This window comes from Pempheris klunzingeri, chromosome 5 (genome assembly GCF_042242105.1).
Source record: "Pempheris klunzingeri isolate RE-2024b chromosome 5, fPemKlu1.hap1, whole genome shotgun sequence".
In the NCBI taxonomy this organism is placed as follows: Eukaryota; Metazoa; Chordata; class Actinopteri; order Acropomatiformes; family Pempheridae; genus Pempheris; species Pempheris klunzingeri.
Window position 1 is genome coordinate 15,136,938 of NC_092016.1, and position 27,415 is coordinate 15,164,352.

Genomic DNA, 27,415 nt, shown 5'->3' on the forward strand with positions numbered 1-27,415 from the left:
CTGGGTTAGATGTTTGAGGTTTTATAGTTCAGCAGTGCATTTGGGTTTCTTAGCGTAGCGTATTCATATACCATCTGTATTTATCATACTATAACTCCTATGTATCTAGCTCTAAATAGCTATGAGCAGGCCTGCATGTAAATATCCATCTACCTAGCTGTCAGTCTTCACTCAAAAATCACACATACAGTTTGTAATTTTCTCATAATCTAGAAAGGGCTCTGCTGTTGTTTTCTCTCCTTTTTCCTTTAAAATTCTACACTTAATGAGGGAAATACATTGCTGCACACACACTGCATGTTCTCTCTCTCCCTTTCTATAATAAAAAAACATGCACTCCTGGCAACCGAGGCTTCATTAACTCTCCCCTCTAGAGGCATGCATGCAAATGAACAGTGTTTGCTTTGCACATCAATGAGACACGTCACACTCAATACAGGATACCAATCTATCTCACACACATGCATGCTTGGACTTGCTTACCCACAGATTCACATGTAGATGTACATGGTCACACATAAGCATACACTACTACATTGGTATGAAGTGAGAGAGAAAGGAAGACAAGAAAAAAGAGGAGCAGTAGACAGACAGACCGCAAAGATAGAGTTGGCGCAGCATGTGCTGTGTGTCCATCCATCATAGTGAGGGTTATGTGGCTCTGAGCTGTCTGGCTGCTGTGTCATTACATCTATAATGCCTGTTGCCTCTCACAACACACACCATCAATCAAATGCATGCACACATACAAACGCAGGTACACACACAGGTTATCAGGCGTTTCAGGTAAAATTAACCAAATAGAGGCAGCTGTTGGGTGTGCTGGCCCAATATTTGCTCATGTGTCCCGCTAGACGAGGGGTGGACACTGAACGGGCTTTAGTGTGTGAATCTTAATGAATGTGTGGCATCTGGGATGTCTACAAAGGTTCGCTTACAAGCATTGCTATGTCCTTTGCATGTGTGTGTGCTCTGCAATAATGATCAAACATTTGACAGAGTTCTGGAAAATCAAGATCTGATTACAATAATCTACTGTATATTTATTGAGTCCAAGATGTATAGGTAATTCTAGTATATGTTGTCTTCTTACATGTATGTGTGGATTTCAGCCACCATTGTGCTGAATGAGCTGAACTGGACGGAGGCATTGGAGGACGTGTTTAGAAAGAACAGAGAGGATGACCCGACCCTTCTCTGGCAGGTGTTTGGTAGCGCTACAGGCCTGGCTCGCTACTATCCAGGTAAAGGAAAAAATGAAATGAATAAAATAAAAAATAAAAAAATAAAAAAAAATATATATATATATATATATATATATATATATATATATATATATATATATATATATATATATATATATATATATATACACACACACACACACACACACACACACACACACACACATACACACATACACTCATGCACTACTCACAAAAAGTTAGGGATATTCGTCTTTCAGGTGAAATATATACATAAAATGTAAAAAGTGAATGCTACAGTGATATTATATCATGAAAGTAGGGCATTTAAGTAGAAGCATGCAATGGTAATTTTATTAATCTTAAACAATTTATTGAAAGAAAATCTAACAACAGTGGTGGGTATACCACAACAAAACATTTTCGGTGTCTCAATAAATTGGGATGTGGCCAAAGGACGTCCACTCCTCTCCTTTCTGTGACTCTTCCAGTCACTCTGTATCACTGTTACAACCTCCTGATGACACTCTGTGACCCTCTAAGCTCAGTGAACACCTCCGTCTGAGGACTCCCTGTTTGAAGCCTCACAGTGGCGAGGTGCTGCTGATCAATTGTTAGGTGTGGTCTTGGTCTCATGATGTCAGAATGTGAACAGCATGATGAGGAGGATTGTTAAAATACCAATTCTAACTGAAGCAGGAAATGTATTGGTCGATTCATGGATCAAACCTGTTGTGAATTTTGCTGTTAAGCTTCTTGTTAGAGAACAGCAACATGTGCAAAAAGTACTGAGACACTGAACAGTTGGACATGTGCATTCAAAAGTTTAGAGAAGGTCACATTAAGTTCACCTGGAAAGGTTAGAATGCATTTTAGGTTCATCCTGAAATTTCACCTGAAAGCCGAATATCCCTAACTTTTTGTGAGGGGGGTGTGTGTGTGTGTGTGTGTGTGTGTGTGTGTGTGTGTGTGTGTGTGCGTGTGTGTGTGCGTGCGTGTGTGTGTGCGTGTGTGTGTGCGTGTGTGTGTGTGTGTGTGTGTGTGTGTGTGTGTGTGTGTGTGTGTGTGTGTGTGTGTGTGTGCGTGTGTGTGTGTGTGTAAATATATATATATATATATCTGTGCCTGACATTTAACACAGAGGAAAAGCCCTGGTAGGTTATTTGGCCTCCTAAATTGTTTGTGGATCTGTTTATATAGCTCTGAAGCAGTGCCTGTTTCTTTCCTTATTGAATCAGAGATGCACTCACCAGCCGAATATTATTTGGTTGACCTAAGATACAGCATGTGGCTTCTAATCACAACTGCAAACAGCCAGGGAATATATTCCCAAATTTGCTTCACACACACATCACTGAGCAAATAAGCTCAAGAAATAATTTCCTTTGTAACTTGCTCTGATTTTATATATGGTGCCACAGATAATGTCATACTATCTTAAGCTGCACGAGTTGAGTGCTGCTCTCTATTGTGAGTGTTTTTGCTGCCAAGTTATTTCTATTTGAGAGTCTGTCATCATAGACTCTACATAGCTTTATGCAAAAAAGTTTGTCTAATCATTTTCACTGTCATTTTTTTAACCTCTTGGCATGCATGATAGGCAGACACAGACTCTCATAACTGCTTGTTTTCATGGTGTCCCACTAATAGCATAGAGATAGAGAGCAGCCGATTATTGTCAAACTAAGTGAATCCAGTGCTCTGCGCTTTGCATCTCAGATGAATATTTTGAATGAATATCTTACTTCTCTGCTGTTTACCTCATTGGAAGACGTTTAGCGAGAAATAAACATTTTGCAATGTAGACAAGTTAGCTGTCATTATGGCACAACTGTAAGATTTTCTTTTACCTCTTCCAAAAATGTGTCTTTTCTTACCTCTTCAATACGACTGACAGCAACTCGACACTGCATATTGCCAGATATTTGTAAATCAACACTTCAGTCTGACCATGAGAAGTGTCAGAAAACAATTCGAAATAGGAATTTATGTATTGAAAATAGAAATTTATATTCCATTCCCTTTTTTGATTATGAAAAAAACTATAATCAACTCATCTAATCTTTTCCTAAAGCCTCTCCTTGGATGGATGCGCGCAAAACCCCAAGTAAAATTGACCTGTATGACGTCCGCAGGAGGCCATGGTAAGAAAACTGCTAGAAAAACTACATAAAGCATAACATTCATTCATAGTTGGTCAGAGTTCAAGCCTAGAATTCCTTTTTTTTTTCCATTCAGGCGTTTATATGATTATTTACTTCAATGTAGTTAGTTGTTGTTGGTACTAAAGAATATTGAAATGAATGTGATGTATTGTTGAAAATACTATGAAGTATTAGGTAATAATTCAACATTATTGTTCATCAACTTTTAGTGGAACTGCATTGCTTCAATATAAATCTTTTGTGTGGAGTTTGTGTCTCCAACCAGCTTGATTTTCATTCATTATCATCTATCTAGGTACATTCAAGGAGCTGCCTCACCCAAAGACATGCTAATCCTTGTGGATGCGTGAGTTGTATTATAACCTCATTGATCCATAACATTCTCCAGTCATCAGTCATGATTTCCCCTGATTATAAAACATGCCTTCCTAGATTTGCCACATAATATTATGCATTTCCCAAGGCAGAGGCATTTCTAATTACATTGAGTAAAATCTCACAGGACAAGAACTGAGCTGACAGATTGCAGTGAGAAGCCGTGAGGTATGTTTATTTATTAATTTATTTTGGTTGTTGTTGCAGAAGTGGCAGTGTGTCTGGCTTGACTCTCAAACTGATCAGGACCTCCGTCAGTGAGATGCTGGAGACTCTGTCAGATGACGACTACGTCAATGTAGTTTATGTGAGTATCACGATGCATGCTGGGGAAAGGGACGGAGTGACAGACATATTTAGAATGTGCGCATGAATGGGCTTATGTATTTACACACCATTCATGTACTTTTAGATACAGCTGAATGAGGATACACTTGAAGACATTGGGCCCCCCCACACACATAGCCACACACAAGAGTGACGGAGAGATGGATGACAAGTAATGAAATATGGATTTCTTTCAGGTCTGGCCACCCTGAAACAGACCTTTAATGAAATACCCACTGCTCTATTTGGTGTACAGGATTAAAACTCTGCACTACATGCCCTCACCTTACCCATGTGTGTGCACATCTGTGTGTGTGTGTGTCTGTGAGTGTGTGTGTGCATGCACGTGTGAACATTCCCACTGCTCCTAAAGGGATTAAGGCTGCACCTCTGACTGGAGTGAACCTCAGGAAACACTCATTCATCACCCTCTTGATCTCTCCATCACTCTTTCCTTTCACCATTGAGTCAGGCAATTACTTTCAGCATTTCACCATATACCTCCATTCATCTCTTTATGTCAGTGCATGCTCTCCCTGTACACTGTACGCCTCCATTGCTCTATTTACAATACGGCAACTTTCCCTTCTTTCACTGCCCCCACTCTTTCCCTTCATTTCTACTTTTCTCCCCCACCAATCACTTCCATCTTCTCCCTCTCCACCTCTCAATTCTCTGACCATCTATTCTAGGCCTTCCATGCTTGTGATTACACTCAGAAAGAGCCAATCAGGAGAGTGTGTGATGCGTAGATGGGTGCCTGTGGAGGTGTTTATTGAGATGGGTCTTTATAGAGATTGGAGCTGTCTTCGTTTTCCTTGCACAAAGCCAGCCATTCAGACTCTGTTTCCTCTCTCTGGGGACCCTTTGTCTTGGACACAATGTATTCTGTTTCACGGTGGACTTGTGATTCTGCAAAGATGTGCAATTATCGGAATGTGTGTGTGTGTGTGTGTGTGTGTGTGTATGTGTGTGTATGTGTGTGTGTGTGTGTGTGTGTGTGTGTGTGTGTGTGTGTGTGTGTGTGTGTCTCAAAGAAAGTGAGACTGAATGAGAGAGATGAGTTCAAAAAGTTCAACTCCGTTTTGACTCGGAACCCTTGTTTGAAACATTTTTCTGCTATCCTCTAAAGCTGCAGTGCTGTGTGTGTCATGCTTTAGTGGTCTGAGGAAGATGCAAGGCACCCATTGTTATGTTAAGGTACTAACAGCACACCCAAATTCAAATAAACTTAAATGATCCTATTTGTGGCTTTGACCAACATTCCTGTTTGTTACAAAAACACTGTCCTAAAAACAAAAGTTATCCATGTTTGTGGGAATTTGGGTTATAATTGTAATATTCATTTGTGTTTAACCAAATTAGTTTGGTTAACCCAGAGGTTTCTTTACAACCTGTATGATCACTTTTTTCAGCAATGTTGCCATCTTTTCACACCTCGGCAATGTAACTCAGTGAGCACAATGTTATTATTACAAATAGGAAGGACAATTAGACAGCAATAAGTTATAATAAAGCAGAATCATCACGTCATTGCCTCACCAAAGCTCATTATTCTTTTTCTCTGTCACCATCTCTCTCTGTCTGTCATACTGTCTGTACACACACGTACAGTGCCCTATATTTTGCCCTGAGGGTGTTGTAACCTGACACTAAATCATTAATCTCTGATATTACCCATAAATCCCTCCACATTAACAGTGGCCCAGGGACTAAGTTGGCATTTGGTCATGGAAGATGCTCACACACTTCCTCAATAGCTGCAGTAGGACAGAAGAATGCTGATGGCTGTTCCTTTCTGCTCATTCATTCCCTCTCTGTCCTTTTTTCTTACTGTCTTACTGTTCTCACTTTCCCTCACCCTCCCACCTCACTGAGCCTCCATCACTTTTATCCAGCCCGCTCAGCCGGCGTTAGTGCTGTTAGCCAGCGTCAGTCCAATGGACAAGCCAGAGTACCAAACCAGAGAAGCAGTGTCCAGTGGGATTAGGGTTTGAAGATTAGCCCTCTCTCTTGTGTCATCACTAATCCATTCCCAAGGCCTGGGCCATCACACACACACACACACACACACACACACAGAGCTGCTGTAATAGGATCACAAGGGAACAGTGGAATTTTTAGTAGATTGTATTCACATTTGTGTGCAAGACCAATAATACTATCTTACACGTGTTACATGTTACAAGTTTATTTTTTTATCATTTATGACATAATGGGTTTATCTACAGAAATAGTATATTTCTAATCAGAATATGATTGATATGTCACATACAATATGTGAGCTCATTATTTTCTATGCCAGATCCATACGAGATTCTCTCACTTTCCTGCTTTTGAATCTTGTATTCACACCCTTCTCTTTCTCTTTTTCTGTCCTTCCTGTCACTTTCTGCTCCTCACCCTCCCACATGCCCGTCTCACCTTCCTCACTTCTCCTTTTAATAGATTGTGATAAAAGATCTAATTCTACTCTATGGGTGCAACTATGTGAACTTCCATTGTGTCAGTGTTCCTATGCATATGCACATGTGAGCTTGCGTGTCGCCTTGATTCAGTCTTTTTGTCAAACTACAGCCAACGTGATTTGCCTTTCAGTCCAATAGAGATGTGTCTGTTATTGTCAATCTAAAAGGAACTTCAAGGCTGTCGAGCTCATTGGAAACACACACACACACACTCTCATACACACCCACACATACACATGGTCAGGGCTCTTTTTGCCTCTTTGCTTGTCTGTGTAGATCAGTGTTTTCAGCCTCTCTATCGGCCATCTCACTGAGACACATTGATTAGTTGAGATCGATGAGGTGCAGTATTGTTTTAAAAGAGTTCTGCAACACAGTAGATGTGCTGGGTTTATTACCCTGCTGTCCCGTGTTCTTCATATAGCAGCATTATATATTCTATTCTATTACACAAGTCATTTGTACTTATTGCCATTGTGAGCTTTTCGTTCTGTTCTTTAAGTTCGCTCCTCGACAATCCATCTGTTCCTGTTCAGATAACAATGAAGATATGGACAGTCTATGAGACGTGGAGCACAGCTCCCTATAGAGGGAAACGGGCTTTTGATTAACGCTGGGTGGGGTCTCTGTGCATATGTGTGCTGTGAGGTGGAAATGAGGAGGTCTCACCTTTAAAAAAAGATGGTGTTGCTGCCTAACCTTGTTCTTATATAGCAGAATCTTGTTTCCATGGGTACCAAATCATTGAGCTCCAAGGATGTGAAGCAATTAGTGGGGCTTGATGAATGTGTCTGTTTACAACTGCCTGATAACAACCAAGGCCAGGTGGGAGTGTGTGTGTGTGTGTGTGTGTGTGTGTGTGTGTGTGTCTCTGTCTCTAATTTGTTACATATGCACGCGTGTTGTAATTGCATGAATAATTTGTAGGCCATAACTCCTTGCCTCTGTTTGCCAGTTTAACACCAGGGTGAAGAAGACGGCATGTTTCGACCATCTGGTTCAAGCCAACGTGAGGAACAAGAAGCTGCTCAAGGATGCTGTACAAAACATCACAGCTAAAGGAATCACAAACTACACAAAAGGCTTTGAGTTTGCTTTTGAGCAGCTCTCTGCGGTACGATTTTTCAGTTTGCTGTTTTTGTTAATGAATCAAATCATGTTGTCTCACTTAAGTGTAACTAAGAGCAGAGGAGGCTTGAAATAAGTTGTGAATGAATGCTACCTTTGATGCCTCTGTTTTTTCAGCAGCGGCAGAGCATTGTCTTTCACTGCCATCTGCTGGTTGAATGTGTTACCTCAACTCAACTGCCCAGACAAAGAAAGAAAGATTAAATTGTTATGGATGAATGACCAATTGTGAAATGACAATGCATTATCCTTGAGTGGGGGCTATTTCACAGCACTGCTTAAAGTAATATGTGTGACAAACTCTGAACTTGATCTTCTACATAATTATACTGACACAGTAAGATATATAGCTTAGGTAACTGTTTGCAAATCTAAGTCTGAAGCCTTGCTAGCAGTTCCTATAAGCTGTAATTTCCACAGCACCCCACAGCTTGATTTGTTTTGGAGTGAACAAACAAGAGTGGCACTAGAGGAAAGGCAGCTGGTTCATCCAAATCAAAAGGTTTTATCCCTTGGGAGCATGAATGTATCTGAGGTATAAATAAAAGGGAGGGTCTGGAAAAGATAATTAAGTTCTTCCTCTAGGGACCATGCATTTTCACCGCAGAATATTGCTTTCTTTTTTTTAGACATCTTGAGTGTTAATTAAGTGGAGTTTTAACTTGATGATGACACTAGATGAGGTCATAAAAGCATCCAGTGTGCCATAGTGCCCAAATGGGATGGACCACCAGGATTACTGAAGACTGAAGTGTTTGCATTATACTTTGCCACACAGGTGGGAAAAAAACCACATTAATGGAAAAATTCTTACATTTTTGTTTGACTAGACTAATGTAAGCAGAGCAAACTGCAACAAGATCATCATGCTGTTTACTGATGGAGGAGAGGAAAGAGCTCAGGCCATACTGGAGAAGTACAATGCTGACAAAAAGGTACGTCAATGGCACACACACACACACACACACACACGCACAGACTGGAGTGTGTGACACTGCAGTGTGAATTGTGTGCTTTCATCTATGTGGATGTGCTTCCATTGTAGTTTTTATTAGACTCAGCTTTTTGGAGCTCCCTTTGGGTTGCAACTTCCGCGCGCATATCCTCACTACCCAAAAGTTTATGCGGAAGGCAAATGAGATTTCTGCAAATTGTGTGAAAAAATATACACTCACACATGACCGTACACATGCATGCACAGCCACAAATCACAAAAGCACACATGCACAAGGATGAGGATATGAGCAGGTTGCACACACACTTCAACACTGTAAAAAAACATCATCAATTGACTGAAATGAATGTTAAATGAAGAGAAATTAGGCAAATATATCAGTTATCCTAACAGAATTGTAAAATGTTGTGTTTTTTTTAACATTGTAAGAGGTTGTGCCATAAATATTAATTGATCTGAGTCTTATGCTGCAGGTGAGGATCTTCACCTTCTCAGTAGGCCAGCACAACTATGATAAAGGACCCATTCAGTGGATGGCGTGTTCCAATAAAGGTACGGCACAGATCATTACACACATCAGCACTGAGGAATGTTGTCAGTTTATTTGTTCAAATTAGACTCAATTGTTGTTTAACAGTGTACCAGATCCTGCTAGTGATTTAAAACACATTTCCTGCATTTTTTTAACCTACTCTGGTGCTCTAAGGGTGGTATGAAATAATAAGAATGTTTAAAGAAGACGGTAGTGAAGTGATAATAAACATCATGTTTGAGAAAAGATTAGCTGCCATCGAGGCCCTTTGTTATCTGTCCTGCTGAAACATCCTTGGCCAAATGTTGAAAACATTTGCTGCACAAACTGCAATGAATGCACTCTGATTTCACTCTGGAGGAATACAACTGAAACACAAGCAAAAGAAGTTCTGGATTTCAATTTACTTTGTTCTTCTTTGATGCAGCACACTAAACTATAGCTTTTGCAGGCTCCATAATTTCCTTCTTTTTTTGGGTTTGCTGTCATGTGCAGTTGCAGTCCATCTCCATCTGTTGTTATGTTATCATTGTTTGATCGTGGCATGAAGTTTTGACTAAATGATTGTGTCTGATAATGTATCCAGGTTACTTCTATGAGATTCCCTCCATCGGAGCCATCCGAATAAACACACAGGTTAGAGCGTGTTTTAGAATTTTTCACAATCATTAAGCTGCAGCACATAAACATTAATCTTGAAAATGCATTGTTTGGCCAATTAAGGAGTACCTGGATGTCCTGGGAAGACCAATGGTTCTGGCAGACAAGCAGGCCAAGCAGGTCCAGTGGACTAATGTATACCTCGATGCTCTGGTATGACACTTTTTGCGTCCCATAATTCACACACAGATGTTGTCCCTGCTGTGTTTATTTTAACGTGATGAAATACCTGTGCTGAATAGTGTGCTTGCTTAACTCTCCATTAGGAACTAGGTCTGGTCATCACCGGAACACTACCTGTCTTCAATAAAACAAAGACCAAAGATGACAGGAATGGCGAGGTGCGGTAGATAAATGCTTGAACACATGATGAGTGGAGTCAGTGGTAGCAGGACCCGATAAATAGATATTTTTCCCCATGCTTTTCTCTCATACTTTCCCTCAGCACCAGAATCAGCTGATTCTTGGAGTAATGGGGATTGACGTGTCTCTGGATGACATCAAGAAGCTGACACCTCGCTTCACAGTGAGTTGAACACCCATATGTGATCACATGCACACGGACAAATACATTCTTCAAACTAAGTCTTGTGACTTGCTCAGTTATGAAGAACTGGCACACTTTTCCCTCTGGCACAATTAGTAAGTGATGTGATTCCATTAGAGATCTAATGTCTATATAAAAACATCCGCAAATAGACAATGTCCTCATGATTAATTATAGTGCCTTGCTTGCATGATAGTCTTGTTTTGTTTTTTTCTTCTTCACAGTTTCTTCTTTTACACATTTTTTTTAACAGCCATTACTAGTTGTCTTGCCATCATACTGTACATCTACTGGCGTTATATGGTTTTCTGGACACAAAGATTTAATTCCCTTCTCCTCTGTTCACGCTCGCCTCAGATTGGCCCAAATGGATACTACTTTGCCATAGATCCCAATGGATATGTCCTGCTGCACCCCAATCTCCAGCCGAAGGTATGGCATCTGGCCCTATGCATCACTTTATGTGCCTCAGCAGGTCCATGTCTCGAAGCATTATATTATATTCAGACTATTCCAGATGCTTACACAATCGCTGCTTGCACTCAGTGAATAATATCCAGGCTAGCAGATGGCGCAGGCTCTTTTCAAACTTTTCCATGTGCTGTCACCTCATCAATCTCCATAAGTAGAATTCATTCCGCAGTTAGAGTATGACTTGATATCATCAGTCCTCAGATGTCGGCTAGAAGGTCACTCATTACCATGTGAGATAAAATGGATATGTAGGCTGAGACTTGGCAGAAAATTGGCATATATGTTTAAGAATGAAGGATAAAAAGAGGCACTGTGGCATATAGTAGAGATAATGTGTTTAAAGGTGAAAGTAGAACACCCCAGAATATAATTTAATAAGTTCCACCATGGGAATATATCGTGCTACTGCTGTTTGTTTTTCTTACTCATGTGAATTAAATTTCGGAAGATAAAAAGAATGGAAAATAGAAATGTGAAAATGTGTTTTGTACGGTAGCCTTTAATGTACTTTGGGCTTACTTTTAGCCGTTTAAATTCATTTTTGATTTGATGATATCCAATCACTCCACCAAGCGGCATAATGTCAATTTTTACACTTCCTGTCTTGACCTGCCAAAGGCCCTGAGTTGTCTTACAGGTCCTTAGATAAATGCAGCAGAATTTCTAGCCACTGGCAGGTATTAAGCCAGGTATTTGCCATGACCTCGAAAGAGGTTCCAACCCGGTACCTTTTTAGCTGGAGGCAAGCAGGTTCTGACAGGCTGCACAGTGGCCATGTGCCCCCCAGGACTGAGTTCTGTGTTTGGGGTCAAGATATTCAAAGAGGCAACTTCGAGGATCTGAAACTGGATCCTTGGGGACACACTTATATCCCATCCAGCAATTCACAGCTCTTCATCTAATCCATCAAGGCAAACACTTATGGATCCAATTACTTTAATATGAAGTTTTATTGGCATGGTAATTTACATGTTGTGAAAGCGCAATCAATAAAGTATATAACTATGACTCTAGGCTCGTGGAGGAGACATGAAAAGAAATAGTGGTGAAAAACTGGTAAACAAGTATAAAAAATATGTGAATGGTGTTGTTAAGTAGATAATGGTAATTAGGCAGGCAAGATATTGAAAAGCTGCATATTCTCTCTCCCTCCCTGGAATTGAGGGCTCCAGTCTATTCACCCAGACTGGAGCACTTTACTTTGGTCTAAGCTGTGTGTGTGTGTATGTGTGTGTGTGCAGAGATGCCTTTTAAATTGTTACTGAGTGGCAGCTGGGAGTGACAGAATCTGTGTCTGTAACATATGTGAAACACCAACATGCATCACTGTGGATCTTTTCATAATTCTCCTAGAGAAGGATTCGTAACAGGAAGCTCAGGCTCACTAACAAGTATGCTGTCACTTTTCATGAGGTGAGACAAAGTAGAAGCTCTGTAGATTGCAGAAGTAGTTCCTAAAGCTAGTCATGTAGAGCTCGTGTTGTGTTCTCATAAATATAATTTTCAATAGATATAGTAGTATTAACTGTAGGTTATCGCCATTATTTGCAGGGGATGTTATGCGTCTATTATTATCTTTGTAGCATTTAGTGGTATATTTTGTGGCTGGGTTGATACTGAGAGAAAGTAAGTGACAAATTCCGGTGATTTTAACAGACAAAAAGTACTTCCTTTGAGCTGTTGTATTGAAGAGAGCTTTTTTGTGCAAATCAAAAGTTTTTTTTTTTTGTTGGTTTCCACAAATGCTGTCCTGTCGGTCTGCTACTAATTTTGGCATTTTTAGCGTAGCTTTCACCTCCTTTTTCCATGTACACATTCTTTGTGGCACTTTGATTTTAGAAATGTAGCTGGCATATTCAAATACTAGAAAAAAATACAGTGGGAAGTGGATTGTAATGAGTTTATGGTTTGTAGCTGATATCACTTGTAATGTCACTTCGACAATTTGTTTCCTCTCAAATGTATACTAAGCAATGCCAGCTTAGAGCAAACTCACTGCTATAACACAGACACACACTCACAAAGTGTGCATTGTCAAAATTATCTTTGTTCAGTGCAGCATTCAAGCAAGACAGCATTGTTATTAATATACATTTTTCTCCCATCAACCCTTGCCTGTGTGTGTGTGTGTGTGTGTGTGTGTGTGTGTGTGTGTGTGTGTGTGTGTGTGTGTGTGTGTGTGTGTGTGTGTGTGTGTGTGTGTGTGTGTGTGTGTGTGTGTGTGTGTGTGTGTGTGTGTGTGTGTGTAAAGCTTAGAGGGCTGCCTGCCAATCACTCATTGTTTTATTGAATCAGACAAATGGGAGATTGTGTGAATACTGATGGTGACCTTGGGCCCTTTGAACATGACACTTCTCTCTCTACTTCCACCTCAACAGTGGTTCTGTCTGTGTTTCATTATGTTTGTACATATTTCATATTCATCACACACATCTTTCCTGTCGCAGTAGCGTTTTTTTATGTTGATCTCGCACCCCAGCTCACCTCAACAAATCTCTTGCTGACATACAGTATCCTATCACTCTCATTCTTTCTTTTTAATCTTGTTGCTCTTCTTTTCTCACTCCTTGTTTCTCATTTGATCCGTTACACTTTGCTATTCACGCCATCCAGTGTTCCCATTTTCGTTCTTTTCATTTTCTCTCGTCTCTCTTGTGTATGTTTGATGTTTCATTCTGTGTCACCCAGTGTTATACCTCTTGATCTTTTATTCTTTCTTTTCTCATTTTCATGTTGGGATGCTTCATCTTAATCATCTTCCTTTGCTGCTCCATTTCATTTCCCTTACCATCAAATGTAAGGATCTCAACTCATGCCATTTACTGTAATTGATTGAGAAGTGTGTTTATTGCTTTTCTTGCCCGTGTACTGATTCACACTGCAAGTAGTTTGTTTTAAAATTGTAGCTTTACTGTGACAAGTGCAAGGTTTTATTCCTCATTCTCGTGCTTTCTTTAAAGTTAAAATGCATATTTATTGATTTTCAGAGGTCGGTGCTTGCATTTGTCAACATAAAAACAAGAAACTATGCAGAAAACATAGTATCAATACTAGTATGGTCTCACCACTCATTTTGAGTCGCAGAGTGAACAAACGCTGTGGAGGACAGGCTGGTATCAGATTCCATGTACTGCTGTTTTATAGAGAAGCACTAGATTACTGCTACCATTTTATACCACCATAAAGCCACTCAGACGTATAGGGTTTTTAAGAGAGGACATTAATAGGGTCCAGTGTCACTTCGTATCAAATCTGATTTAGCTGCATCTGGTGTCATGGATATGTTGTCAAAATGCTGCCATATGGTACCCTCTGTTTTTTATACCACGGATATGATTAGAGTCATGTGTTAAGGAAAATGACTGGCATTGCTCCTGAATTGAATACAAAAGAACATTGTGACTCAAATAATTGAAGTCCAATATATGTTATTCATTGCAATAGCAGTACTAAAATGCAGAGGGATACTTGTTTTTATGGCTGCTTGCCATAGTAAGAACCCATCTCTGAATAACAATTGTAAAATGGTCCACTGCATTTTATAACATTTCATTTTATCAACTCAGCAGGCTTTAGATATAATGATATCAAAGTATGTTATTAGATAATAAACCAGCAAAATGATGAAAGTGTAAAGTAAAGGGTTCTTCTCTGTTTTGTTCACATCGATCCTGTTATGGGAAAAACAGATTTGTTTGTGTGTAGTACTCTTAAATTGTGTCACACTTAAGACTAAAGTATCATCCTTCCCACAGAATCCCAAATTCCAGGAGCCTGTTACCCTGGACTTCCTGGATGCTGAGCTGGAGAATGACATCAAAGTGGAGGTAGAGTGTGTAGATACATGGAAATCTCCCTGTTGCGCGAACACACACACACACACACACACACTAACACGTACAAACACACATTTAAAAATACACACGTACTTATACAAGTAAAGCATACAAAGCAGAATGTTTTCAAATTAGCTGATACTCAGTGAATCACATCAAATATTAATTCTCTCCATCCCTTCCCTTCCTGTAGATCAGGACAATGATGATCGATGGTGAAACTGGTGAACGTACCATACACACTCTGGTGAAAACTCAGGATGAGGTAAGAGAAGATATGGGAAGGGGCTTTGCATTTTACACTATTGAATGTTGGGCAACTTATGATTTGATATTATTGATATTATCTATAATGCCTCTGCTCTGGAGCTGCATATTCTGCAGTAACACTGCAGAGATGTTCATTATGATAAAAATCTAATTGAGCTGGTGTTTGTAATCAAGGTCATCTTTTGCATTGAGGTTAGCTTTGGCTCATAGTCAGCTGATATTTCTTTTCTCTTTATGTCTCTGGATGGATAGTCTGACTTTTTTTTACCTTGATTTTTAGGCAGATGTTTTGAATTACAATTTTCTGTTTAAGATTTACCATTTAAAATAGATACTGGTTATGTTGCGACTTGTTTTTGATCAATAAACAAAAAAGCACTATTTATATTAAGATTACAAAGCCATTCTGAATGCCAGTTCCTGTGTGTTGTCTTTGGCAGAGGTACATAGATAGAGGAATCAGGACCTACACATGGGCACCAGTCAATGGGACAGATTACAGGTGAGCTATCTCAGCTATTTTGTAGTATATATTAAATTTTCACTAAGCTGTGTCTATGTCACTTAAGAAAATTCACTGACACTCACCACTGAGAGTACTTCACTTGATGGAGGACACTGCTTAAGCCAACAGGGGTCACTCTCTTGTTTCTAACAGGCTTTGCTTGGTTATTGGCAAATACATTTAAAGAGATAATTTTTGTACTTTGCTGAACATGCTTTCTGAAAATCGTAGAGACCTTAATTAGTTACGCATTTTTCTCTTTGTAGAAATGATCTATAATCACATGCATCTACGGTATTTCAAAGCATATTTCACATTTTAGAAAAAATGCCTTAAATTAACCATTGAATTGGAAGCTGGAAGAGTTTCAGTTCCCTTAAACAACTTACTTCATCACTTCAAACCATAAAATTCTGTCATCAATGTTGCTGTGATTATGTTTTTCTGCAGCCTGGCTCTTGCATTGCCTAAATACAGTGAGCACTTCATTCAAGCTAAACTGGGGGATAACATGAAAGAGGCGATGTGTGAGTATAGCATACACCCCCATGATTAAAGCATGCAAACAAATCAATCAGACTTAATTCCGCTGGGGCTTCACAACCAACTCCCATGCATACTTTCTTTGGTTTGTACTCCCGAGTATCTCCACTTGCTTTGTATTACTCGTTCCTAGCTGGAACCACAACCACTCCTTTGTATTTGCTTCTCAGAACAGCGGATCCCCGCAGTGCTTTTCTTTTGTAGTGTAACCCACTGGTCAGTCGCCTTGCACTCCCACACACACTCATCCACATGCCTTCCCTCTCCCAGACCCAGCCCAAGCACTAGCTCTTTTGATCTTGTCTTCATTTTGCTCTTCTCTTCTTCTTTACTCCCCTCGTCTGGCCCTCCTTCTGGCTTAAGAGAAGACGAAACCTCCTTCACCTCCTGTCCCTGCTCATTATCGCCTCTCCTAACAATTTTTTTTTCTTCTTCTTCTGCCCTACACCCTTTTCACTATGTTTCAGTCTTTAATTCGATATCTCTACCTCACTGACCTAAAGTCAGTCTTTTCTTTTCTAATTTTGCCACGGACTAACAGGCTACCCTAAGCAGACAGACTTAACTCAGTCTGTCTCTCTGTTTTTCTCTCTCTATCTATCTAATCTGTAAACCTGTCCTCACCTCATTCACTTTATTCCTCCTATTATTCCTGCCCCCCCCTTTTCTCTTTTCCTCCGCTTATTTTCTTCACTCTGTTTGTGCTTTCAAGGCTGTCTCGCTGTGTGATACACTCTGGCTCCTTCTCCTAACAGCTCAGAACATAGCTAATAATCGCAAGGACAAAACTCATTCATATACCTACATACTGTGCACAGCTGTCACTCTTCATACAATTCTTTGTATTTTGATTCTTCCTTTCTTCTATTCTTTTCTGTCCTGCTTCAATGCTGGAATTTTACAGCTTCTTCATGGGGCAAGTACTCACTATTCTGTGTCCTCTGTCTCTTTCTTGCCATGTGATGCTCTTCCTTAAGCATGTTTGTCCTCTATGTGATTGCATGTTTACACGATGGATGGACGGATTGGTGGATGAGTGGATGGATGAATGTACAAATGGATGGATGGACTCTGAAGTATAAATGCTTAATCATGACTTTATACTCTAGATGCATGGCTGCAGTCACTTTGATGAAGAGATATAATTAGTAGAAAAACATCGGATTCAGCACATAACCATCTGGCTTTAGTGGATTTTTCATAACTTTGATGTAACGCCACAAAGCATAAGCGGCTAATGGTGCAGTTATTTCAACAGATGAGATTTTGACTGAGTGTTTCGGCCTCTGTATCACTCCCTCTCTTCCATAACGAGTCTGTCACTGTGCCATAAAGGCTGTCAGAACGTTTACAGGCCTGTAAAAGAAAGTAACACACCATGCTTAGCTGCCACAGACTGTTCCGATAGGGAGTTTGGGACTCTAAAGTTCTCTGTACAGCCATATAGAGTTTCACACTGGAGCCAGACCACCAATACCTCGATCCATCTTACCAACTTTCCTGCAGGAGGTGATTCCCGCAGCCACTTGTCCTCCTAATACATTAGGGAGGGTCACTTGCAAAGGGTGTGATGGATGAACGGTTTCATCCATGTAGCAGGAATGCTGCATACATTGAATAAATAACCCAATACTGGGGCTGAGGAGATGGAGACAGAAGTAAAGAGGAAGACAGAAGAGGAAGAATATATGGTGTGGAAAGCAATTGGACATAAAGATACCCTACGCAGTCTATAGAGACAGAGGGACAATGAATCTGGCTGTTATGTTTTATGTGAAGGACATTGTTTCATCCTGCACCAGATTTCCATGACCCCGAGCAAACTCAGTGCTCAGTAATTTTTTCCGCAGACTGCACCACAAGACTCAATATATTTTAAAGGCAATGTCCAAAATGTCTTCATTTTAAGAGACCAGTGAATGATGGCCATTGATGCCTGTCATGTCATTTACGAGATAAGAATTACCAGTCAGCATTTTAAATGAAATCCAGAGCCAGGGCAGCCAAGGCATAGAGTGGAAAGAATTTTCTTTATTACTACTGTTTACATATTGTTTCCCTGCATCCCCATATTCCAGTCCCCTTCTGATCATTTCCTGTTCTGCATTTGTAAAAAAATGCACCCAATCTTTTTTTTTTTTTATATATATATATGTATTAGATCTGTTATGTTTCACTTCAGTACTGTTTCAGTGCAGTAGTATTGTATTACCTAATGTGGGAAATATGTACAATTTTCAGCATATTTTCCAAGGTATGACATTATTTGTCAAATGATGAATGCCTTTTTATCTCCCTTTGTCTATCCTACTGTCTCCTCTCCTCATCTCTTTTCCCCCGGGGTCACAACAGGGCAAGAAGGCAAGTATTTCTCACGCAGTTTTTCTCTCATGCCTCCTCACTGCACCTCCAGTCACACACTCTACCTTAATCCATCAACTTAAAAACTGCCCAATATTTTATGTCTGTGCGGGTGTGTATTCATGTGTGGGGGAGCTTTTCAGCTTGAGTATGTGCACTACTGTGTCTGTGTGTTCCCTACTGGCATTTCTTTCTTTCTGACATTTAATGCCAATGGTCAAGTATTTCTGGATTTACATAGTAATCTCACAACACAAATTAGATGACATTTACATCATGCCATGAATAGAGATGACACTTTGTGACATATCGAGAATCTTACCAGTTATGAGCCTAAACCAGGTGTTTTTCTATTTTTTAAAAAAAAGCCATGGAAAGCATACAGCTGGAGAGGTTTGATGAGTTTGGTTACACCTACATAGCTCCGAGGTAAGTGATCCCAACGTGATTTTATAACCCAATTTCACTATCGAGGCACAACCAAGGGGCTGAGATTGAAACTGATTGAAACCGAAATACTGTTTCTTCAGGGAGTACTGCAAAGAGCTGAAGCTGTCACTCAACAACACCCAGTTTCTCCTCAACTTCAGCCAGTACATTGAGAGGAACACTCCAGATGCATGTGAGTCGAGCATCTTTTTCACTGTTATTTCACTTGACACCTTTGCAGTAGTTGTGATGTCAGTTTTATGCACCGTTTGTAGTCATTAAAGTATTATAATATAATACCACTGACACATACAGCGTCATCTAAATCTATATACAGTGTGTTGCATCGCTACGTGTGCAGTAATGAGAGTGGACGTTTGTGTGTATGTATACGTGCATGGTATCGTTTACAGTTAGTCATGGTGGAGTATTCCACTCTGACAACACGATGATCAGCATCTGAAGGTCAGAGCATGACTTTGGGTCATTCGATTAGTACAGTCTAAGCAGAGTGACATCAGCCTGATCCACTGAGTTTCCTAGAAGCCTGATGCTGTCATGCTACACAATGACTCATGAGGTTTGATTTGTCATCATCTAATGGATCTCCCTCCTAGTATGGCTTACCACCATCATCCAGCTAATGGATCTAGGTACCCTTGATCCGTTTTAACCCGAGGTCAAGTCCCATATACTTAGGCATTAATGCCTTTCTTGTTGCTGTTTGTGCAGTATGTTCTTGCAGTGTATTAGAACAGAGTCTTGAGTGTTTATGAAAAGCCATGGACATGATTTAAAACAACACTCAAGGGAAGCTGTATTGAAACCGTGTGCTGGTGCTATTCTTGAAAAGTACTTGACAATGGCGTTTAAACTCAATACCCTGGCATCATCTGTCTCCTAAAAGCTACAACCGCCAATCCTTCACAAAGTACTTCCTGCTGTCTGACTGTCTAATGGTCACTCAGAAGTCCTACAAAAACATGTCTCCCAGTTGGATGATTTCCTGACAGGTGCCAGTAGATCATTTTTCCCTCCCTCATTTATCCAGGGAGAATATTTGGCTGAACGCACCTGCTTTTTTTTTTTTCAGCCCAACTTTCACCTTCATACATTTAATCACTTGTCTTCTCAGTATTCTTACTGTTAACTGGTGAATAGATCATAAAAAATACTGGGTTAAGTGCATTTCTCAGTGGCACATCAATAGTAATACTTGTCTGAGCCAAAACATATCATCTTTCCTACCTAGATTTGTAAATGTTAGGCCGTCATTGCTTCTATTACCGTATGCCCCCATTAAGAACTGTTATTGGGGTATTATAATGTCTGTAATATATTAATTGTAGCTTGTATTTAATCCACAGGTAATGTGTCTCTGGTAAATCGACTAATCCTGGATGCAGGTCTTACTGCGGAGCTGGTTAAACTTTGGAACGAGCAGACAGTGTGAGTGCCAGACCTTTCTGCTCTTTTCTTTATTTAAGCAAGACGAAGATGTATTCTTCCTTTTTACCTTGGAGTATTTAGCTGGTTAAGTATTTCTCCTTATATGGAAATATGCGTTGCATGTGTACATTGTTGCTTTGGACCACCTTAGCTAAGCTTATTTCATGCACAGTTTACTCACTGAGCCAGAGTTTTATTTCTTTCTTTTCTTTCTTTTATTTCTCTCTTTTCTCTGGTTCATTCAATCATGTCTAACTAGTGAAACATGATGAAAGCACAGCACAAAATGCATATCACACCCAACCATCCCAAGCTCTGCCAGACATGCTGTTTTGAGAGGAAAATAAAATAATTATAACAGTGTTTTTCCTTTCATGGTATGCCCACTTGTCTGAAATAATCTGAACACACTCACACGTACACTGCAGGGAGTCTGTTTAACATTAGGACATATAGAGACAAGTGACTGCAGGCATAAAACAATTTGTGTCATGTCTGCAGCTTGGTCTCACAGTTCACATACTAATATATGCGATAGACTTTGATGTTTGACTGGCTGTTGTTTTCCATGCTCTCAGGGATGGGATATTGGCCAGGTTTGTAGCCACAGATGGAGGAATCACAAGAGTCTACCCAAGAAGGTACTCTCCCCTCTTTTCTTCTCAGTTTCACTTATATGCACCATTTGCTCAGGCGTTGTCAAGCAGCACGTCAAGCTTTGCCCAAATATCTGGTGGTGTAAATGTGTGAGATGAAAATGGATACAGACTGTAATACTCTTAGGTTGAGCGCTTTTGGCTGCTCTACTCACCTGCTCCACTGGGTTATTTCCGAGAACATAGAGGATTAGAGACTTTCAGCTGAACTCCCAGAGCTTGCCAGGCCAGAACAGGACATGGGTCAAATCCACAGATCCAGCAGCCAAATGTAGCTCATTTTCCTCAATTTCCCTGCTGCTACTTTTGTCTGAAATACACTTGGGGGTTTCACTTCAGAATGTAATACTCCAACTGAAGATGAATGCATATTCCTCCTGACTATAAAACATGAAATACAACCAGTTATTGCTTTTACTGGATCATGCTCTTGATATACATCAACTGCACTGGGTGTGACTCTTGTTTCGATGACTAACATTTGGCTATAGATTAAAATATAAATTGTTCAAATAGATCAAACACATTTGCTTGGTGTTTTATGCCTGTAATGGTCCATATATAATGTTACGTGACAATATTAATGCTTTCAGTGCAGGGGAAGAGTGGACTGAGAATCCTGAGACATATGAGTCCAGCTTCTACAAAAGGACCCTGGACAATGAAATTTATATTTTCACAGCTCCATCTTTCAACAGTAAGTGATCTGAGAGGTTCCAATATGTGTATGTGTGCGCACTTTTCTGTGCGTGATGATCTTCACTGTGGTCTGGCACTCAGCCTATCCTGCTCTCTGCCTTTGGACGTCATCCCAACCCCACTGGCAAAGATCACACTCTCAGGCCTCTGATATCACTCTCTTTATCCTTCTCCTTTTCCTGCTGTGTCTTTCAGCGATCAGCCCCAACCTCCCTCCTGCCCTTTATACTTCCTGTTATCTCCACTGATCTCTCTAACAGACATCAGGACAGGCAAACGTCAGTGTAATGTAGCCGCGTTTGCTACACTTGACTGGATTAACACATGTTCTGGCCTCACAGACTCCACTCACATAAATTACACAAAGCTAAAAATGCATGGAATTTCCCACAATGGATAGTGATTGTTCCCATTTAACTGTGATTCACATTCCCTACCATGTACTTTTAGACGTGATTTCAGTTAAACTGCCATCGTTTATTGGTCCTCTCCCCTTGTGTATCTCTTCTCAATTGCAGCAGAGAGCAGGGAGCCTGTTTCTGATTCAGGTATTCTAGTGAGCAAAGCAGTGGACCTCACCCATGATGACGTCACACTCAAACCAGCAGGTCAGTCTTGCTAATACCAAACCGATTGCTACTTGTGATGCAGCATAAATAAACAGCTCAACAGCTATTAATTAAAGTTGTACCTCTGCCTGTTTGTGGTTTGTTCTGTAGTGGTGGGAGTGAAACTCAATGTCTCATTTTGGATGAACAGTTTCATGAATGCTACACTAAAACTGAATGTAAGTTGTGTTATTAAAGGTTATTTGTATTGTATACACTATCTTTGACACCTTTTATCTATTTGTGTACAGCACTCATGTCTTGCCTGACTAATTTTTTATATTTTAGTGCAAGGATGAGATCTGTGGCTGTCTAAGGAATAACAAGGTACAGCATGATAAAGCCTTTGCCTCCGGCGTATTTCAGAGTTTTGAAAAGCTATAACACTAAATACATAGAGGTGATTTTTCAGTTTTTTCCACTTACATTTATTGCATTTTTAAACTGTATCATTTCACTCTGTAGCATGTTGACTGTGTGATCCTGGACGATGGGGGATTTCTTCTCATGTCCAATCAGGATGAGTATATCACCTTGGTGAGTTGCCAGGAACCATATTGTTCACCCTATCATGGTTATGTATGCTTATCTGCTTTTTTTCCTCTAAGTTATCAGTAATTGATAAACCATCACACACAACACTTGTAAGAAACGTTCAAATCAAAGGCTTTTCCAGCATTCATATTCTACATACCTAGTTCTTCTTCTTACTTTGTCACAGAGATCCATCCATCCCATATAGAGGTCAAATAAAGGGTTTACAGCTCAGCTAAGTTATGAGAATAGTCCATCAGATCTGAGCTGTTTGAAAGCTGCTGTAGGACAGCGGTGCAGCCACGTGCAGCACGGTACAGTAAAGCACTGGCCACTGGAGGAGGATCAAAGGGAAGGTTCTTATGGGTTTTAGTCAGTCATGGAAGCTGTTGTGAAGTGAGTCCCCTGTGTATGCCAGAAGTCAGCTCTGCTGTGTTAACTCCACTCTCTCAGGCTGCTATAGGCCCCTGTGTGTCAGTGGTAGAATATACAGTGGGTTTGTAAACATTTCATGTCAGTCAAGTCAGGATCCGCTGTCTTTGATCCATTCTACCATCACAATGTCTGGTAAACAGTTCACCCTTCTATCTCTCTTTCACATCTTGTGATATATTTGGTGTCCATTGGGACCATGCAGATGTTTTTGGCTATCTTTGTGCTGTTGTGGATTAGTAGTTGGATATTGTAACCATAGATTTATGATCACAGCCAGGGGCCTTTATCAGCTCTAAGTCAGTCCTCTTTACATACCATCTTTGCATCCAAGCTTATCAAGTATGTCCATATACTTTATGTGCACAGCCAGTTAGAATAAGCTTATTCATCTCTATGATGGCTGCATCTAAAGAGAAGACCAATCACTTGATTGCTCATCCACAACATGTTCAGCTAAAGTCCTATTTGAGGAAATGGTACACTATTGTATGTTTTGTTTGTACAAGCAGAGGCTTACTCTGCTTTTATTGACAGTATTTTATTTATTCATTTATTTTGTGCGTTTGTGAACCCGTCCAGATAGGTCAGTTCTTTGGCGAGGTAGATCCTGTGCTGATGATCAACCTGGTCAACACCTCCCTGTACTCCTTCAACAAAACCTATGACTATCAGTCTGTCTGTGACCCAGAGAAGGACAGCAAAGCTGCAGCAGGACCCCGCTCCGTCTTTGTGGTTAGATACTGACAAAAGCCTTCACACAACAGTCACTGTCTCGCAGATAATTTGATTTCTAGATTCATAATGGTATCATAAAATGTCCAAATGAAAAAAATCATGGCTGAATAAATTTTTCCCATCCATACTTGATTTGTTTTGGAATTTACTCTACATGCCTTTATTTTCCCGTCCTTCTCCAGCCTACCATTGCAGATTTGCTCAGTATTGGCTGGTGGGCCTCCACTGCTGCCTGGTGAGTGTACAGGTTGTGTGCTCTTGCTGTGTTTTGTTTCTTCCACTTTTTGTGTTTGTTTGCGTGTGTTTTAGAGTGGGAGTATATTTGTTCTTTAGGGTAGGAGTTTGCATGGGAGTGGGCTTGAATGAAGCTGGCTGGGTCAGTGTAGGACAAGGGCAGTTACACAACATTATACTGCATCACTATCTGTATGACTGTCCAACTGCAATATAACCAGGTTTTTAAATAAAATGATTGATATTTCCCATGACATTTACATCACCACTGACTCTGGCCTCAGACAGATGTGCGGCTGTAATTAAACAGTATCTGGCTGGTCAACGTAAATTAGTTAAAGATGGTCTGTTGACTCATCCATGTGACTCATTTTGTTTTCCTCATTCTCTGTGTCTAGGTCGATACTTCAGCAGCTCTTCTTTGGTCTCATGTTCCCAAACCTTCTAGAGGCAGGTGAGCAACAAAAGCTGTGACTGTGTCAGATGTAATCATCAGCCTGCTGACATGAGAAAAACAGTATTTGGCTGATTATCTTGCCATGTGGTCAACCTTTATAGCAGCACTTTCTCCCAAATTCTGAATGTGTTTGTCTTCATTAAAACTGTCTCTTATTTTCAGCGGAGTCAGCGGATGAAGACATACCAGATGCCATGTTTAAGGAAAGCTGCATCACAGAGCAGACTCAGTATTTCTTTGACAATGATGAAAAATCCTACTCGGGTGTCCTGGATTGTGGAAACTGTTCCAGGTATGTGGGTGTTTCCTCATATGATGGTAAGTGTCCAAATCTGTATGTGCTCCTGCTTCACTGGCTCTTTCCACTCGTACTGAGAATGGGCTGCGTTATTAAAGATTTTCCACCTCTTACTCTACCTTCTTCCTGGACATCCTTCTGTTTAATGGTCTGCAGGGATGGGTCCAGAATAATGTTAGTTTCCTGGCCTGTTTCTGTTTTCCAGCCTGATTTCAGGCAGCTGTTTTCTGATGAGTTCTGATCAGACGCAGATTACCTTGATCTGTCAGTGACCGGAATTGCAGAGAGAAGCACAAAAGCCCTTTTTATCTGTTTTTCTTCCTTCGCTCTCTGGCTATACTTCAAACTCGCTAATTCACACACATTCACGGACCACTGCACATTTACTTTGCTCTAACCTCCTTTGGTGTCAATTTGGGCTGTCGGAGGGGGTTAAATATGGCTGTAATTACTGGGTGTTATGACTCCCACGTGTCTGGTGCTTTACTCCCCAATGTTAACGACTGTGGACACAGAAACTTTCATGAGGACCATAAAAAGCCAATCCCATGAGGAGAAAAGAAGTATGAATTTGTACATATGTGCAAAACTGCACACATACCTGTGTATATATGCCGTATAAACTGTGTACTCTATATGCAAATGCAAGCTATTGTAGAGAATTTGTTATGGCATGTAAATTGGGGCTGCCTGATGTCCCTACACCACAGGTGTAATACTGTATGAATACTATATTACTGTATAGCCTGTTTACCAGTTTGTATGTGTGGCCATGTGTGCTTTCAAGGATGTACCGTGCTGAGAAGCTGCCAAAAACCAACCTTGTGTTTCTGATCACTGATGCCAAGGCAACATGTTTGTCGTGTGACCCCAGGCCGCTACGACAGGCTGAACAACCCTGTATCCTTTCACTCAACTCGTAAAAATCGAACATAGAGTTACACTTCCTTTCCACTTTCCAGCCCTCCATCCATCACCCTTTTGACAGCAGGGCTTTAAACTCTCAATACAAGGACACACACCTAAGGAGTTTGCTGTAGGTCCCCCCTGAACGTTCACGGGTGAACAGTAAACCAGATGCACGGCATATGAAAGGATGTCTCACATTACTCCCAGATTAAATTTCTTTGTTTAAATTCATCTGGGCAGCATGTTGCCATCAGGTTGAATTAAGGTTAAAAGCAGGGATGTGTCTGTTTGTATGTACAATGTATTTATATTTTATGTATATATATATATGTATATATATTACATCTCTTTGGATATCTGTTTGACAGATGTGTCTTCAATGTAGCTTCCTGCTGGTGTAACAGTACAGGTGTCACCATCAGAAGTCACCATGGGGTCACATTATGATCCTCCAGCTGCTAACAAGAACATCATTCAACACATTCAAGCACAGACACACAAACTGTACAATGCACACATGCTGTTATGCCACACTAAGTATATACACACAAATAGGGCATGGCTTACTGATGAAGGTTCATTTTCTTCATAAGAATACAGTGTTTATGTAGATGGTAGCAGAAGATAAGCAGATATCTGAAGAGGAAAAAATAATCAGAGTAATTCTAGCCAAGGTTGATAAGCTGGAACTACATCAGCCCTTTTGGCAGGGAAATTAGAAACTGATAGTAAATCGTTTTTTCCTGAGTGTGTCCGTTCAGCTGAAGGTCCAGATCCATGCGAGCTGGCTCAGAATCCCAGATACCGCAAAGGGCCGGACGTGTGTTTTGACAACAATGAAGACGTAAGACACATCCACACATGTACCGTTGTGCAGAGAATATTGCTGGTAGAGCCCTGCTAGTGAGGATTCACAATTGGTCCCTGTCAATTTCTGCCTGGTTTTCATCAGCATTGTGCATAGATTCTGTTGGCAGCCTGCTCTTCCACTGTCATTATACTTGATTTTTTTTCAATTTGAATTTACATTCATAGTTTATTTGATGTTTTATTTCATATATGTTGCATGCAATTACCACTCAATTGTTTTTATTTGTCTTGCTTTTTGTGGTCTCTTCACTCATCATCTGCCGTTTTTCTTTTGTGATTCTGCATGCCAATGCTTGCTGCTCTTGTCTGGTAGGATGAGCCCCTGTGCCCAATCAGCAGAGGTTCTACAGTGAGCCCCACTCTTCTTTTGTTGTTTCTGGTGCTGAGTTCAGGGTCAGTGTCCTTACACAGCTGAGTTTTTAACCACAATAATCTACTGTTCCTGGGCGATCACAATGTGCTCGGTAAGGGCATATTAGACATTGTAATTGTGGATCATGTTGATCCTCACGGTTGGTTTGATGTTAAATATTAGTTTCTTATTTCTATATATTATTTATTTTTGTAATATTTGCTTGGTAATATGTGGGTCATTCCATATTTAACTGCTTTTGCAACCATTCCGGCTGTCGAAAACTTTCACACAAACACATTGGTGTGTGAGCATTTACACATTATATCCATATGCTTATATATTCTATGTTGAATTAGGTATTTCTGATTTCTTTTCATACAGATTCAAATAATTTGA

The 27,415-nt window shown here is 40.3% G+C and overlaps 1 protein-coding gene across 1 annotated transcript in view; it reads left to right on the forward strand.

Moving 5' to 3' along the window:
* The window catches only part of LOC139201257 (voltage-dependent calcium channel subunit alpha-2/delta-1), a 52,251-nt gene extending 25,172 nt beyond the window's left edge, over positions 1 to 27,079 (forward strand). Inside the window, exons 7-40 of the mRNA XM_070830532.1 lie at positions 1,113 to 1,244; positions 3,280 to 3,349; positions 3,666 to 3,716; positions 3,953 to 4,052; positions 7,496 to 7,654; positions 8,499 to 8,603; positions 9,097 to 9,175; positions 9,742 to 9,791; positions 9,879 to 9,968; positions 10,082 to 10,156; positions 10,261 to 10,341; positions 10,720 to 10,794; positions 14,592 to 14,663; positions 14,866 to 14,937; positions 15,383 to 15,444; positions 15,898 to 15,974; positions 16,895 to 16,910; positions 17,537 to 17,541; positions 18,720 to 18,780; positions 18,882 to 18,973; positions 20,148 to 20,229; positions 20,808 to 20,870; positions 21,479 to 21,582; positions 22,103 to 22,192; positions 22,304 to 22,371; positions 22,481 to 22,519; positions 22,658 to 22,729; positions 23,741 to 23,893; positions 24,079 to 24,131; positions 24,529 to 24,584; positions 24,750 to 24,879; positions 25,673 to 25,785; positions 26,556 to 26,638; positions 26,978 to 27,079. Of these exons, the coding sequence (XP_070686633.1) occupies positions 1,113 to 1,244; positions 3,280 to 3,349; positions 3,666 to 3,716; positions 3,953 to 4,052; positions 7,496 to 7,654; positions 8,499 to 8,603; positions 9,097 to 9,175; positions 9,742 to 9,791; positions 9,879 to 9,968; positions 10,082 to 10,156; positions 10,261 to 10,341; positions 10,720 to 10,794; positions 14,592 to 14,663; positions 14,866 to 14,937; positions 15,383 to 15,444; positions 15,898 to 15,974; positions 16,895 to 16,910; positions 17,537 to 17,541; positions 18,720 to 18,780; positions 18,882 to 18,973; positions 20,148 to 20,229; positions 20,808 to 20,870; positions 21,479 to 21,582; positions 22,103 to 22,192; positions 22,304 to 22,371; positions 22,481 to 22,519; positions 22,658 to 22,729; positions 23,741 to 23,893; positions 24,079 to 24,131; positions 24,529 to 24,584; positions 24,750 to 24,879; positions 25,673 to 25,785; positions 26,556 to 26,638; positions 26,978 to 27,079 (2,732 nt within the window). The remainder of the gene's footprint in view (positions 1 to 1,112; positions 1,245 to 3,279; positions 3,350 to 3,665; positions 3,717 to 3,952; positions 4,053 to 7,495; positions 7,655 to 8,498; positions 8,604 to 9,096; positions 9,176 to 9,741; positions 9,792 to 9,878; positions 9,969 to 10,081; positions 10,157 to 10,260; positions 10,342 to 10,719; positions 10,795 to 14,591; positions 14,664 to 14,865; positions 14,938 to 15,382; positions 15,445 to 15,897; positions 15,975 to 16,894; positions 16,911 to 17,536; positions 17,542 to 18,719; positions 18,781 to 18,881; positions 18,974 to 20,147; positions 20,230 to 20,807; positions 20,871 to 21,478; positions 21,583 to 22,102; positions 22,193 to 22,303; positions 22,372 to 22,480; positions 22,520 to 22,657; positions 22,730 to 23,740; positions 23,894 to 24,078; positions 24,132 to 24,528; positions 24,585 to 24,749; positions 24,880 to 25,672; positions 25,786 to 26,555; positions 26,639 to 26,977) is intronic.
* The last annotated feature ends 336 nt before the right edge of the window (positions 27,080 to 27,415 follow it).